This window comes from Caloenas nicobarica, chromosome 9 (genome assembly GCF_036013445.1).
Source record: "Caloenas nicobarica isolate bCalNic1 chromosome 9, bCalNic1.hap1, whole genome shotgun sequence".
NCBI classification, from domain to species: Eukaryota; Metazoa; Chordata; class Aves; order Columbiformes; family Columbidae; genus Caloenas; species Caloenas nicobarica.
In genome coordinates, this window is record NC_088253.1 from 24191347 (window position 1) to 24207214 (window position 15868).

Sequence of the window (15868 nt, forward strand, 5' to 3'; positions counted from 1 at the left end):
GAATTGCGCAACTGCAGAATCGTGGAACGTCTGATGTTTTGAAACAAAATCGGAAACTTCTGTGGTGTCCTGCACAAGAGGAGAGTTTGTGCAGGACCTGAAACAAGCTCCGTGTCCTGCAGCATGTGTAAATGTCACCTATGAACTAAGCAAGCACTTTACTTTGTTTTGTGGCGAGAAATGTGACTTAAGGCAGTTTACCTATGCTACAGAACACCTGCAGTGCAGAGTCTCTCTGGAGGAATAATGCTCTTTTCCCCAGCTGCTCACTGAAACCCTCTGGCACTCCTGGATTACGCTGCTCTCAATGGCAGTGGGTTGATGATTACATAAATATTTTCCCGTGTAGTACAGTAGCTGGCTCAAAGGGATCAGCAAACTTGGAATAATAGTTCATAACAAAATCTTTTCTGAAAAGCTGCCTGAATCTTGTAGTACTCTTATTGGCTCAATTTGAGCTGAAGGACAGAGGAAAAAAATGTGGATAATGTAGAAGGTTCACCTTTTCAAGGAGACCCTTTCTCTTAGTTCCATGCCAAGTGCTTGAGCCCTGCAGCTTCCAGTCCTGTTTTGTTCAGCGTTTCCTTTGCTTCCTGCTGCTTGAAAAGCTGTTTATGCTAATGATGCTGTGAAGATCTGAGGACCTGGCTGTGCCCGGGAGCCTGTGTCTGGGAGGACTCGCGTTTCCCGTGCCGGCTGCGCGGTGCCGTGCCCGCCGGGGACCAGCGCGCCGTGGGGTTGTCTCCTGCGGGGAGGAGACCGTCCTGTCCTTGGGAGCTGCCCGATGGATCTCTCCGCAGACCACTGTGTGCTGCCCCGTCCTCTTTTGGAACCAGGTGCCCTTCAAGACCCATTGGCTAGAATCCCTCATGGGAAGACACGTGGTGTTCACAGGGGCTTCCACAGAGGCGCGTGAATTTACCCAGAGGGCTGTGGGGCGTTGGAACAGGCTGCCCAGGGCAGTGCTGGAGTCAGCGTCCCTGCGGGGGTTCAGAGAAGGGTAGACGTGGCACTCCGGGACATGGTGTAGTGGTGGACTTGGCAATGTTGGGTTAAAAGTTGGACTTGATGATCTTAAAGGTCTTTTTCAACCTAAATGATCCTATGATTCTAGGAATTCTTGGCTTCGCCAGGATAAGAGACCAGTTCCGGATGACTTGCAGCCCTGGGACTCTTGTCAGCTGTGCTGGACCCCGTGGATCGAGGTTGGCTGGCTCCGTTCTCCAGCAGCAGGCAGGTCTGGCTTGCTGGCTCCAGTCCTGGTGCAGTGGCACTGGATGTGGCCCCGTGTGCAGCTGGAACCAGCAGCCTGGCACTGAGCCGTGTCTGCACAGACGCACAGGGGAGTCCAGCCTGAGCCTGGGCTTTCGGTTGGTAAAGCCCAACCACAGAGGGGCACCAGGCCTGGATGGAGAGCTTGTTCAGGGGTGGCAAGGCTGATGTCTCGTTATGAATACTCAGCAAACCACTCTGTTGATGAGGCAGCTCCACTGTGAGCAGGTGTGTGCCGAAACACAACTTGGTTGTGCTTGGAAAGGTGCAAGATGTGACTTGTTATGTGAAAGAAGAAAACTAGTTTATAATTTCTTCTTTAAAATGTTGAACTTGGCAAATAAATATCAGTATTTCAGGGTGGGTTTTGGTTTGGTGTTTGTTTGTTTGTGTTTTTTGTGGTTTTTTTGTTTAGGAGTGGCCGAGAACAATCCCAAGGCACTGACATTGTAAAACGTTGATGGAAACCCACAACTAGAAATCCTTCTTCGAGCCATGCCTCCACGTGCAGTATTATGCTTAAATTTTGGCTTATAAGTACCGTTTTATCCTGATAGTTCAAATCCTGTTGCAGAATCCTCAACACTTGTTTTCATAGTAAGAACACCTGCCAGCCTTTCTGGCACCTTAATGAATGGGCGAGAGCTGGAATTTGTATCTTCTGTTTAAGTTACAAGATAAAAGCATTTTATGAAACTGGGAATTGAAACTATCTCTGTGTTGCTACCGAGCTTGAGTATCGAGCCCTTGTTGCTTAGGGAATTTAAAAAGATCTTTCTATTCTAGGAAGTGACTTTCCACATATTTGTGTGATAACGGCTGCTGTATAAATCTCATGAAGTGACAACATGCTCATGCAGCCTTATTCTACCCTCTTATGTGACCATCCAGCTTAATAAGTGAGTCAGTGTGTGATCATGTAATTAAAAACACTATCATAATGCACGTGCATAAAGGAGCAAAATTAAATTTGCTTTGGCAACATACGTTCTGTTCTTCCTTAATTTTTGAATTCTCAATACTAGATAATGATTTTTTATCGTGTCTTTCCATATGCGATTTCCTAATTGTTATGAGAGTGATTTTTAGCATGCCGGGTGCTGGGAAGCGGCAGAAGCAGCTTTAGAGCTCGGGGTTCATTGTGTCCCTGCTCCAGACAGACACGGCCATCGCCTCCTGTCGGTCGCAGCCCTCCTGCCCTCAGGAGCGTTGATCATATCTGCTCCAGGGGATCAGGAAACCTGCTTGGCTGCTCGGTCACCTTTGGTATGGCCACAGGTTTGAGGCTGGAACAAGTGTCATCAAGTGCCATTCCTGAGACAGGAGCCTCTTGGCTGACCTGGAGCTTCACGTGTTCGGGCTCCATCTTTCTGAGGACACTGTCAAAGGCTGATCTGTGTCAGGAGAGGTGTGCAGGGCATCCCGGCCCGCTTGGTCCTTGGCTGCCTTTGTCCTCTCGCCTCTGTCCCTCTCCACTTCCCCTCTGAATCCCCTGCCCCTGATCTCGGCTGGTCTCAGCCTGCATTTATGGTATTGATTTATAGAGCGTCTGTTGGCACAACAGGTAGGTGTGTATTTACAAAGTTTAGAGACTGTTGTGCAGTTTTTTCCAACAGGAACCACTCCAGTTCAGTTGCTGACTGTGAGTGTTTGAGTGAGCCGTGTCTTTTGTGGGGTCACAGCAAAGCTCTCGGAGCCAGAGCTGCTGCCGGTCAGGGCACTGTGCAGGAGCGGAGCTGCTCGGTGCAGCGCCAGGAGCAGAGCCGCTCGGTGCAGAGCCGCATGGTGCAGCACCAGGAGCGGAGCCGCATGGTGCAGCACCAGGAGCGGAGCCGCTTGGTGCAGAGCTGCTCAGTGCCACGCCGGGAGCAGAGCCGCTCGGTGCAGAGCTGCTCGGTGCCACGCCGGGAGCAGAGCTGCTCGGTGCCACGCCGGGAGCAGAGCCGCTCGGTGCAGAGCCGCTCGGTGCCACGCCGGGAGCAGAGCCGCTCGGTGCAGAGCTGCTCGGTGCCACGCCGGGAGCAGAGCCGCTCGGTGCAGAGCTGCTCGGTGCCACGCCGGGAGCAGAGCTGCTCGGTGCCACGCCGGGAGCAGAGCCGCTCGGTGCAGAGCCGCTCGGTGCCGTGCCGGGAGCAGAGCCGCTCGGTGCAGAGCCGCTCGGTGCCGTGCCGGGAGCAGAGCGGCTCGGTGCAGAGCTGCTCGGTGCAGAGCTGCTCGGTGCCGTGCCGGGAGCAGAGCCACTCGGTGCAGAGCTGCTCGGTGCCACACCGGGAGCAGAGCCGCTCGGTGCAGAGCTGCTCGGTGCTGCGCCAGGAGCTGCTCTCCGCCGTGTGCTGCAGGAGCGGCTGGGGGTTGCCTGGTGGGGGCTGCCAGGGGAATGGCCGTGGGTGTCATGCGTCTGCTTGGATCTTCTCCCTGTCCTCAGTGCCCTTTTTTCATGGTGCCATGTGGGTCATTAGCTGAGGGAACAGTTTCTCACTGTCTCTTTCTCCTTTTGTTTTCCTCCTTCCTCATTGCTTCCAGTCTTGGTTTACTGCCAAACAGCCTCTTGTGAAAGGGCCGCCTAATTAACCCTGTGCTAATTAACAATTTAAAATTACACAGCACGGCTGTTCATATTTAATTCTCGGGAAGCCTGGGCAACAGCAGGGACCCCTCCTCCCTCCCTCCTGCCGCCCGCGCTGCTGCCGCGTCCCGGGGGAGGCAGCAGCCTGGGGCCGGGGCTGCCGGGAGCCCCCAATGCCGGGTGCGGTGCTGTGGGAGCACCGGCTGTGCCGGGGCCCTGCAAGCATTGCTGAAGGTGGCATTTCTGTCCCTGCGAGGATGGGGCCAGCGGCTCTAAGGAGGTGACGGGAGGAGACGTGGGGTTTGACTCCACTCGTGTTGAGCGCAGAGCATGGCTGCAGAGCACCAGCCGTGGTTAGTAGGAGCTCTCGATGAAAGGATGGGGCACGCAGAGCAGTGCTTTCCTGTGCCCTGGGCCACCCAGACGTGGCTCAGCTCTGGGCCCCGTGGCTGCTGCTCCTGCCCCGACCGAGCACTCCTGCCCCGCGGCTCCCGGACCTGCTCCGAGGGGCTGCGGGATGCAGCCACGGAGCGGGGGCTCAGGACAGTGGTGGGAGCAGTGGTGGACCAGCGGTGGGATGCGAGGCCAGAGGAGGGACTGGGAGAGCCCTTCCCTGTTGCTGGGAGCGTGAGGAGTCTCCAGCGCTCAGGCTGTTCTCTCTGTAGCTGGAGTTCATTGATTTTACGGGAAACCATGTTTACAGACAGAGTGCTGATCGACCTGATGAGTTGACTTCTGCCTCCTTAAGTAAGAACTACCTTTTCGTATTGACTGGCTGATAAACAGAGCGGCGAGGGCGGGGGAGGGAGGGGACGGAGGTGCGCGTGCACAGCGGTCGGTCTGTCCTCGCATGAGCTCCTGGTCCCACGCGCATCGCTTGGGGATGGTCTGGGATGGAGGAAGGCGCGGGGCCTGTCTTAGCAAACTAATAACTATAGTGCTAATAACTTCTTCGTACTCCTGCTTAGAGTCTGGTTTGTTTTATTGAGGAGATTGCTCTTTTCAGTGTAAAGAGATGATATCTACAGTTCCTGTGTGAATAGAAACAAATATTTCTGTGCCTCTTCCTCCCTCAGTGTCATTCTTCAGGAATAGCTCTGGTGATGACCTGGCCAGGGTTTTCGCAGGGGCTTGGCTGTGTCCAGGGCCTCGGGCAGGCTGGGTTTGGGCTCTGGGTTTTCCCACCTGCCCTGGAGCGGCTGCTCCGTGTCGAGGAAAGGGAGAGAAGATTCCCGTGGAGTAGCACCTCCTGAGCTGGTTAACTCGGAGTGAGTGGGGGGAGAGATGTTAAAGCAACCCAAGACAGAAAAGCCCACCAATTAATTGGTAAGCACTTGCAGGCTTGCCTTGCTGGGCCGAGAGAAGAGATTGGCTTTCTTGTCAATAAACAAGTCCCCAGTGCAGCATCAAAGCCGCAGTCCTTTATCAATCGCGGCCTCCTCTTCCCGCATGTTCCTGTAACTTACCAAGCATTTATTACATTGATTTTACAATCAGGCTATTAACCCTCCCGCCCCATCAGCCCTGCTAACCCTTTTGGCCCAACTGTCAGTCAGGCATCTTCCTGCCAATCGAGAGTTCGTGGTAACAGGGACGCTCAGACCCGTGTTGTGGCACATCCAGGCGTGTTTCCTGGAGAGCTGTGCTGGCAAACTGAACGCTTTTGCCTGGAAGCATTTGTTGGGTGGTGGTGTTCCACATGGCGTTTTGAAGCCCGCACAGATATTCCCAAAACTTTTCTTGGCAGAAGTATGAGACTTACGGAGTTCCTTATTTTACTCATTTTTTTTTACCTAATATGAATCAGTTTTTGGATTGCAGTTGTCAATGCAAAAGGTAGCAGTGAGAGGGAGCGAGCATGTCATGTTGTGGGAAGGTGAAAATGTAGCCTCAACACAGAAGAATCTGGTATCAGTTTAAAGAAAACGCACAGCTAAGTAGAAATGCTCAGTGGTGAGAGCTGGTGCAAGTAAGAGCTGTTACGGTGCAGCGTCCGAGTGTCGTTTCAGCTAAGGTAAGCAGAACGGGCTGATTAAGAAGACTGAGCCTTTTGGCAGGATTATGGTACTCTTCATTCTTATTCCACTCAGTGCACCAGGTTATTTTTATTGCAGATCAAATCCCTGTTTATTCCCAGTGCACCCACAGACAGCTGTGTATGGCTCAGGGTCCAAGGAAGGTGGGGACTGATGGTGCTATGAGGTTATATTATGTGTGAACGCTTTGGATCATTGACCATTGCGCCTCCATGTCCTTCCCTCACCATGCTTGCTTTGAGAAATGTTACTTTCCACCTTCACAAGTCATTGCAAATACTTTTTCTCAAGCTTTGCCAGAAGTAAAATAGAACAAAAACCTGCTCAGGTGCCTTCAAACAGGTGTGGGCAGGATGCCAGTCTGGTGGGCAGCAGTGTGAGATTGGACTTGCTCTCGTCCCGTTCCACCTCTGCTTCCCAGGCCCAGGGTGGCGTTGGGGTGTCGGGGGTGTTGCTGCTGATGCAGGGGCAAGGACAGACAGAAGACACATCCCCCGACGGCCGGAGCGCTTTCTGGTGCTACCGGGGAACTTTTTCTTTCCTTTGTGGCAGGAGGCTCACCAGGGCAGGGGAAGGGGCACCAGAAGCTGTGAAATAACTACAAGGCAAAAGCATTTAGGGATCGTCTTCCCAAAGAGTGTGCAGGAGGAACCCCCAAAAGGAACTGCGGTATTTGAGGGATAGGGCAGAGAGATCAGTTTCTCATCTAGGGGGATCATATCCGTTCTAACATACTGTTATTTGTGTTAATCTTTAATATCACAGAAGTTATACATTTCGATTGTTGTGAATGAAGATGAGCTTGGAAAAAACAAAGGTGTATAAATGTACATGCATCTGACATGCATTTAAGTGCATGTGTCTGTCATTAGGTGTACTAGCCAGAGCTCCAGCACTGCACTGCCTGGAGTATCTCGTGACCTGAAGCAGTAACTACTCAGAGGATACTCAGGTAAAAGCATCTTTGAGAAGGCTGTGGTAGATGAGAGCAGTTTAAAGGAAAACTGAAAATAATTTGGATAATTTAAGATATATTATTTAGAATAAATCCCACTGAGTCAGTTTAAGAGTAACATCGTATTGTTAAATCAAAACCTGACCTGCTCCTCCAACCTTTATACTGAGTATCAGCAAAATCTCTCCCTAAGCATGTACTCAGTTTTGGAATAGTCTGACAAGCAAAGTGGTGCTTGTGTTTAGTTGGTAGAAGATAAAATACTGTAGAAAAAAATCCTGTGTGCCATTGATGACAATGGATCTAGAACATGGGTCTTTCAGTGTAAAAACAGGCAGAAGTTGGCCTCTGCTTGTACAGTTTTTGCTCAGCTGTTTTTTGTGGAAGTTCTGTATCTGTATACCGAAGGAGATCTGTGGACCACAGGTTAAAAATGACTTTTACAGATGAGGGAATAGTGCTCTAATTTCTGTTGGTGTTTCGTCCCACGTGGCTTGCGCAGGAGCTCTCTATCTGAAGCAGACTATAGAAATGCTCTTTTGCAGACAGGATTGTTGGTGGATTTGCAGCTGAACTGGCAATCTCCTGCTGATTGTGGTGCGCATTACAATGGTGCAGCTCCTCAGGGCAGAGCCCTAATCCTGTGGGTCTGTAACCCCGCCGGGCCCTGCAGGGGTGGCAGCTGGAGGGTGCTGGAGGCGGCGGGAGCTCGGCCGTGCCCTCGCCTGCCTGGCGCTTGGCCGGAGCTCCCGGGGTCTCCTTGCATTTGGCGGAATGGAACTCGTGGGCAGGGCGTCCTTCCTTCTCTCGGCCTGCACCGGCCCTTGGCCGGGGGGTGTCAGGAATGTTGGTGCAGAGGCCGTGCCCTGCTGAGCGCTTCCCTGTCCCCAGGATGGACCCTTCTCACATCTGGAATTTCCTGTTTGGTTTCTCTCTGTTTAAACTCTGTCCAGAACACAGCAATTAAATCTCCTGTGCATACCAAACCCTCCGAAATATCTGTGAGCCGCTCTGGGTCCCATGCTCCGCCGCGGAGCTGCACATGTTGTAGCTCTGGTTCTGTGCTCCCTGAAGCACTAGCAGAAGGGAATCACCCAAAAATAACAGCATCTGGCTTAGGGAGCCACAGAGTACAATTTTTACCAAGTTCCAAAGCTGCAGCACTGTTCATTTGTAGTGTCTTAACTCTGTTGCTGTCAAAAGCTTTTCTGTTAAATTTTTGTTTGTTTTCTGAAGATCTGAGTCTTGGCGGGGGCAGTGCAGGTCCTATGATCTTCCTGCCCCCTTCAGGGAAGGTGGCGGGGGAGCTTTTCACCACCTTCCAGTTCCCTTTGATTTGTTTCTTGCATTCCTACTTCCATCGCGTTTCCAGCGCTTGTTTCCGGCACCGTGTTACCCGGGGCCAGGCTGCCTGTTCCCGGAGCCCATCTTGGGGCTCGGGCTCTCACAGCCGCCTGTTTGGTCCCGAAGAGCGGGGTCGGCGGCCTTTGCAGTGGGGATCTTCACGGGAGCTGTCTGCCCTCCCTGACTCACCTGCCTTTCTCCTTCTCTCCCTGCCTGCAGGTCCAAGCTGTACCGGGTGCGATGAGCGCTCCGTGCCGGCCCTGCCATGGAAGGCTGTGACTCGCCTGTCATCCCCGGGAAGGACAATGGGTGCGGCATCCCTCAGCACCAGCAATGGACTGATCTCAACAGCGCCCACCTCCCCGACACGGCCGGCAGCATGGAGCAGCCCGCGGCCGAGAGCCGCGGCCCCCTGGACAGCCTGAGGGTCCCTTTCCCCGAGCGCGTCCCCGAGAGCAGCGCCGCGGCCGGCCCCGGCGCCGAGCCCGCCGGCAAGGAGGTGAGCTGCGGCCAGTGCGCCGCCTCCTTCGCCGGCCTGCAGAGCTACATGGAGCACCGCTGCGCCGGAGCCCGCCCGCCCCCGCCGCTCCGGGGGGAGAGCGGGAGCGAGAGCAGCGAGGACGGGGAGGAGGAGAGCGACGTGGAGAACCTGGCCGGCGAGATCGTCTACCAGCCGGACGGCTCGGCCTACATCGTGGAGAGCCTCAGCCAGCTGGCGCAGAGCGGGGCCGGCAGCGCGGCCCTCCCCGCGCTGCTCCCCAACTCTCTGCCCAAGCAGGGAGAGCCCTCCGCCGCCGCTCCCGTCTACCCACAGATCATCAACACCTTCCACATAGCCTCATCCTTCGGGAAGTGGTTTGAGGGCTCAGACCAGGCCTTCCCGAATACCTCAGCCCTGGCGGGCATCAGCCCCGTCCTGCACAGCTTCCGCGTCTTCGATGTGCGACACAAAAGCAACAAGGATTACCTGAACAGCGACGGTTCTGCCAAAAGCTCCTGCGTATCCAAAGATGTTCCCAACAATGTGGACCTGTCCAAATTTGATGGCTTTGTGCTCTACGGGAAGAGGAAGCCCATCCTGATGTGTTTCTTGTGCAAGCTCTCCTTTGGGTATGTCCGCTCGTTCGTGACCCACGCGGTGCACGACCACCGAATGACTCTGAGTGAGGAGGAGCGGAAAATTCTTAGCAATAAGAACATCTCCGCTATCATCCAAGGGATAGGCAAAGACAAGGAACCCCTTGTCAGCTTTCTGGAACCAAAAAACAAAACCTTTCAGCACCCTCTCGTTTCCACAGCTAACCTCATAGGCCCTGGACACAGTTTTTATGGTAAATTCAGTGGCATTCGCATGGAAGGCGAGCAGGCCCTCCAGGCCGGGGCGGCCGGCGGAGCGGAGCCGCCACCGGCGGGTGTCCTGGCCCCCGGCGCGCTCCTCAACCTGGGCGGGCTGACCAGCTCGGCTCTCAAGACTCCCATTACCTCAGTCCCCCTGGGCCCGCTGGCTTCCAGCCCCACCACGTCCGCCGAGGGGAAGGACCCGGGGGCGGCGGAGGGGGAGAAGCAGGAGGGGGGCGACCAGGACAGCCTCTCGGAAAAGGCAGAGCCGGTCGAGGAGGTGGAGGAGGAGGAAGAGGAGGATGTGGAGGAGGAGGAGGAGGAGGAAGAGGAGGAGGAGGAAGAGGAAGAAGATGAGGATGATGAGGGTTGCAAAGGACTGTTTCCGAGCGAGTTGGAGGATGAACTGGAGGACCGGCCCCAGGAGGACGCTGGGGCTGTGGCAGGTGGCGGCAGCAGCAAAAAGGACCTTGCTCTCTCAAACCAAAGCATTTCTAACTCTCCCTTAATGCCTAACGTGCTCCAGACCCTGTCGCGGGGCACAGCTTCTACTAGTTCTAATTCTGCTTCTTCCTTTGTCTTTGATGGTGCAAACAGGAGGAATCACTTAAGCTTTAACAATGAGGGCGGCGGAGCCAGCGTAGTAGAGGGCAGCAGGAGGCTGGACTTTATCGATGAAAGTGCCAATAAAGACAATGCCACAGCACCAGAACCAAATGAGAGCGCGGAGGGCGAGGACGGGAGCTACATCTCCCATCACCAGCATGCTGGCCCCCTCTGTGAACTTGGGGGTGGGGAGTGCCCCTCGGGGAGCGGCGTGGAGTGCCCAAAGTGCGACACGGTCCTGGGCTCCTCGCGGTCACTGGGTGGCCACATGACTATGATGCATTCTCGCAACTCGTGTAAGACACTCAAGTGTCCCAAGTGCAATTGGCACTACAAGTACCAGCAGACGCTTGAGGCGCACATGAAGGAGAAACATCCTGAGCCAGGTGGCTCCTGCGTCTACTGCAAAAGCGGACAGCCGCACCCGCGGCTGGCACGGGGCGAGAGCTACACCTGTGGTTACAAGCCCTTCCGCTGCGAGGTCTGTAACTACTCCACTACTACCAAAGGCAACCTCAGTATTCATATGCAGTCCGACAAGCATCTCAACAACATGCAAAACCTGCAGAATGGAGGGGGAGAGCAAGTCTTCAGCCACACCGCTGGGGCGGCAGCGGCTGCGGCGGCCGCGGCGGCCGCGGCTGCCAACATTGGTAGCACCTGTGGGGCCCCCTCCCCCACCAAACCAAAAACCAAACCTACGTGGCGGTGCGAGGTGTGCGACTATGAGACCAACGTAGCTAGAAACCTCCGTATTCACATGACCAGTGAGAAGCACATGCACAACATGATGCTGCTTCAGCAGAACATGTCCCAAATCCAACACAACCGGCACCTGGGCCTCGGCAGCCTGCCGTCCCCCGCCGAGGCCGAGCTCTACCAGTACTACCTGGCGCAGAACATGAACCTTCCCAACCTGAAGATGGACAGCACTTCCTCAGATGCACAGTTCATGATGAGTGGATTCCAGCTCGATCCCACCAATCCCATGGCAACGATGGCTCCATCTCTAGGTGAGGCTGAAGGGTTTTCCACTGTGTCCGTGTGTCAGGGAGGGATTGTGTTTGTGTTACCTCAAAACTCATGTGCGGACAGGGCGCTGCGTGCCGGATCCTTCCATCTCTGCAGCCGCAATGCGGTGAGTTACCTTTGGGTGGTGGTCGAGGATGGAGACCACTCAGTGGAGACGTCTCTTCTGCATTCCCCCAGACTGGTTTGTCTCATCCTGGGAAAATACATTGCTTTTCTGGTACATTTTGTAAGAGTTCTGGTAGGGAGCTAATAAACAGTAGATACTGACTGTTGCTGACATGCGTTAAACGTTCCTCCTCGTGGAAAGCATCTTTCCTGCAGCGTCCCCTAATGATTCTGCCTTGGTTTGGTAGGAGTGTGGGTGGCTCGGCGGGTGCCTTTGAGAGAGGGTCTGATTGGGTGCTGGTGCTCTCAAAGACAGATGCTGGGTTGTTTGTTGCCCTGAGAAGAAAAGGTAAGCAAGTTTTAAGAGTCGTGATGTATTTGGTAGAAGGAATGGTGTTCCTCTGCTGAAAAGACTGAGCTGAAACCGTTCTTCTGGTGCCAGCACGAGATGGAAAATTCGAGGCTTGACCAGATTGGGATTGTTAAACTGAAGGGAAATGGCTAGAGAGAGAGGAGATTATTTCCCTCTTCAGATGACAAAAGCACTTAAAAATGAACTACTAAATGCGTTTTTCCTGGCAATGAGCATTCATCATGTGCTGATGTGGCAGTGTACTGGGTGGGAGCTGCCATGGAGCAGAGCACCCACCACGCTTCAGATGCAGACACCCACTGAAATTACTGCTGTCTTTATGTTGGTCTGCTGCTGCTGAGAACTGTTCACGGTGCCTTGAGAAGGTACGTGAAATTTGCCACTTTACCTGCTTTCCTCTGCCCTGATTTCTCGGTGCAGCGCTCTGCCCTCCCCGGCCTCGTCCAGCCACTGATGCCGTTGTTACTGCTGCGCTCCATTACTGGTTCATTGGGCTCATGCGTGTTCTCCTTTCCTTCAGCTATTCATAGTACAGTTTATTATTAGTCCAGAAGGACATGAAAGTCACATGAGAGAATAACAACATCAGGTACTAAAAAAAGGAAAAAGAAAATGGAGGAACTCAAGTGACTATAAATTAATTATCTTTTTTTTTCCTGTAGTATCCCAGCTTGCATCTTTGAGAGGTCAAGGACAGGATCTTTTTAAGTGTATTTTCAATAGCTCCACATTGCCGACAGATGTAATAGACAGTCATTTGTAATACAGCTTGTAACGTGTAAAGTTGCGGTGTTGTCTGTGGTGGGTTCCGTGGAAGGAGCCGTTCTGGAGCTCTCGGCCCGTCCTTCCCGAGGGGCTGGCGTGGGAGAACCTGGCAGCGTTTGCAGCGCAGCCTCCTGAAGGGCACGCCCAGGCCTCGAGCGCGAGCTGCCTGCAGAGGGTTTGTGGATGTACGCTGCATGGCGGTGGATCTCCAGCTGAGGGTTACGGGGGCAGGCGATGGATCTCCAGCTGAGGATTACGGGGGCAGGCGATGGATCTCCAGCTGAGGATTACGGGGGGAGCCCTTCCCATGTCAATAAGCACTTGACATGAGCTCAGCTCGTTAGACTCACATACATGCACTGTGAACTTTGATAGAAGTGAAACAGATTGTTCCCGTTTTCATACTTCAGTCCAAAACTGGATTTGAGTGGAACATGAATAATTTGGAAGAGTCTGCTTAGGGGTTTTTACTGCATTATGTGTTCAGGAGAGACTGATTTAAAGAGAAGATTTGGGAGTACATCCTAAAAGGGATGCTTAGAAAAATCACTGTGGTTGGGAGATACAGACCATAGAAGGCAAGTGGTAGAATATTTAGCAAGCAGGTATGCAGGAGGAGCTGGACGGAGGGTATAATTCTACCGTGGCAGGTAGGAATAGAGTAGGTGATGAAACAGGCGTTTGCCTGCTCTGATGGAGCGATGGGTTCCTGGCAGTACATGCAGGGGGTGTTTCCCATCCCGGTCTCTGTGTGAGCACCAGATCTGCTTGATGAAAATGAGGTGCTGTTTCTCTAACAAGTTCAGCATTCAGGTTGTTTTTTAAGCTGCAGTTCATCCTGCTTAGGACTGCGATGAACATTGTGGTCTTGCATTTCTGCAGGAAAGACAGTAGCAGACACACGGTCCAGAGCTGTGGTCTGCGCCAGCTCTGGTTATGTGCTTTCAGAAAGGTCAGTGTGGTTCTGCCTGAACTTCAAGTGCCTTGAAATGTAGGAAACTGAAAGTTAAGGAAATAAAACCTCTTTTTGATTGACCGAGTAACTGCTGACCTGAAGCTTCCTTTAATAAGATTGCTGAGCTGAGCTATGACGTAAGATCAAGGTAAAGTACCAAAAAGGTGCAGGAGGAGCATAAGTGTCTTAAAAACAGAAAAGGAGAGTGAGGTGGGGCAAAGGTCCTGAGGAGAGGCCGGTGCTTGGTCTCTGTGCTTGGGCATAAAAAGTTCATGTTAGAAAAAGAAAGTCTCTCTTGTCCGCACCTCCAAAACGCTCTGATGTAAATAAGAGCTTGCTGCATCGTTTACTGGGAGTGGAGAGAGGTCAGCTTTGGGTTTGAAGAGTAGATCTGACACTTAAAGACAGTGAGTGTCCTGCTGGCTTTCCTTGACGCGCTCTTGCACTCTGGTCATTAATAGTGGTTGCCTTTTCCTCGGGCACACAAAGCGTCTGTCAACGCTGCTTTTAGAAGACTGCCCACCGTTTTGCACCGTTGTACAAGAGGTGAGACCCAGTCGTGCGGGGGCGGCGCTTTTCAGATGGTGTTTTGCCACATTCTGCTGCGCGGTTCTGAGGGCAGCGGGTGACCCCGCGGTGGTACTGCCATCGCTGGGACTTGCCGTTTCTGACCTTTGTTGTATTTAGCAGGTACTGTGCCCAGGTACTGCATGAGGTAACATTTCTTGCTTCTCCAGGTGGGGAAATAAAAACAGGATAACATGTTACGCTGTTCTTGAAATGGCCACAGAGGCTTTCAGTGCAGCACTAAGGAATTCTTTGTCTTCTGAAACTTTGTACAAAGTATTTTTGCTGCCGCCTGTCACGGGTAGAGGGTTGGATGCTCCTCTCTCAGAGGTGGGTTACCGGGGCTGTCGTGGTCCTTTCCCAGCCCTGCACACCGGCTGCGGTTGCTCTTGTTTGTCAGACACGGTGCTGCTCAGCAGCGCGGAGGAGCAGGTGAGGGGACGGCTGCGCTTGGCTTTCGCTGCGCACTCGCTGGGTGCAAGAGTTGCGCCGAGCACAGCTTATGTTCTGCTCTGTGCTTCTCTTCTGTAAAGAGTTCAGCTTTTCTGACCTCTTTCTCCCCTTTTTCCTTTATGCAGTGGGTGGAGAGATCCCCCTGGACATGCGGTTAGGTGGTGGACAGCTGGTGTCTGAGGAGCTCATGAACTTGGGTGAGAGTTTCACGCAAACGAACGACCCATCGCTGAAGCTCTTCCAGTGTGCTGTGTGCAACAAGTTCACTACAGACAATTTGGACATGCTGGGCCTCCACATGAACGTGGAGCGAAGCCTCCCTGAAGACGAGTGGAAGGCGGTGATGGGGGACTCGTACCAGTGCAAGCTGTGCCGCTACAACACGCAGCTCAAGGCGAACTTCCAGCTCCACTGTAAGACGGACAAGCACGTGCAGAAATACCAGCTGGTAGCACATATCAAGGAGGGCGGCAAGGCCAACGAGTGGAGGCTGAAGTGCGTGGCCATTGGGAATCCGGTACATCTGAAATGCAATGCGTGTGACTACTACACCAACAGTCTAGAGAAGCTGCGTCTTCACACGGTGAACTCGAGGCACGAGGCCAGCCTGAAGCTCTATAAGGTAAGGGTTGGCTTTGCTTCATCTTCCTTCATTGCCCAAGTGCTGGAACAAAGGAAAATCTATTTTGAACCGCAGTGGATTGTGATTGTTTGGAGATGAGCGGTTCTCCAGCGGTTCCCAGTCTCGCTTGGCAGCCCAGCTCCTCAGCCTGCGTTCTGGTAGCAACTGTGGCTGGTAAAGCCTCGGGCCAATGGGTGTTCATGTCAAGGTGCTTCGGTGGGGGCTTGGGTGTCCTATAGCACTGCATATACATGGTACTTTTGCACAAATTCAACAGTCACTGCTGAAAATGTTGTGCAAGGTGGTATTTGCCATGCTTTTGTTGGCTCTTTTCCATAAGGCGGTTTGTTAACCCGGATGAGATTCTTCACAAGCCCTCAAAGGTTTGTGCTGTTGTCAGAAGCGTGTCCGTCCTGGCACGGAGCGGGACGGAGGCAGAGGCTGCTGGGGCGCTGCTTTGGGGCTCTGTGCCCCACGGTGCCGGGTCTGTAAGGAAAGTGTTGCTGGAGAAGGGAGAAGGCTGGAAGAGAAGCCCGTGTGTGTGTGTGTACTTGACCGTGCATATGGACAGACTGTGTATCTGGAAGCGTTGCAGGTTTTTGTCCACCGCAGTATTTGCACTGTGACTGCCATCTTGTTTCCCTTAATCTTTTTTTAAAATTATTTTTCCCCCTCATTTTGTGTCTTCTTGATAATCTTGATAACCATCCTCTCTTTCCTCACTTCTTTCTCTCGTTCGCAACCCCCTCCCCTCGCTGGCCTGAACCCTGTGGGCTGTAACCCAAGAGGAGCTCCGGATACAGTAAATAGTCCTTTCACTCGTGCAGCAGAATTGCTCCAGACGTTTCTATTGATTTTCACTGGACTTAAAGCTTCACC

General features: G+C 53.2%; 1 protein-coding gene across 7 annotated transcripts in view; it reads left to right on the plus strand.

Annotated features, from left to right (window-relative positions):
• Nucleotides 1-15868, plus strand: part of ZFHX3 (zinc finger homeobox 3) — a 166891-nt gene that overhangs the window by 58760 nt on the left and 92263 nt on the right. For all 7 annotated transcript variants that reach the window (XM_065641240.1, XM_065641243.1, XM_065641241.1 and 4 more), the window contains 2 exons: nt 8393-11130; nt 14493-14989. In XM_065641240.1, the coding sequence (XP_065497312.1) occupies nt 8439-11130; nt 14493-14989 (3189 nt within the window). In that variant the 5' untranslated portion in view covers nt 8393-8438. The remainder of the gene's footprint in view (nt 1-8392; nt 11131-14492; nt 14990-15868) is intronic.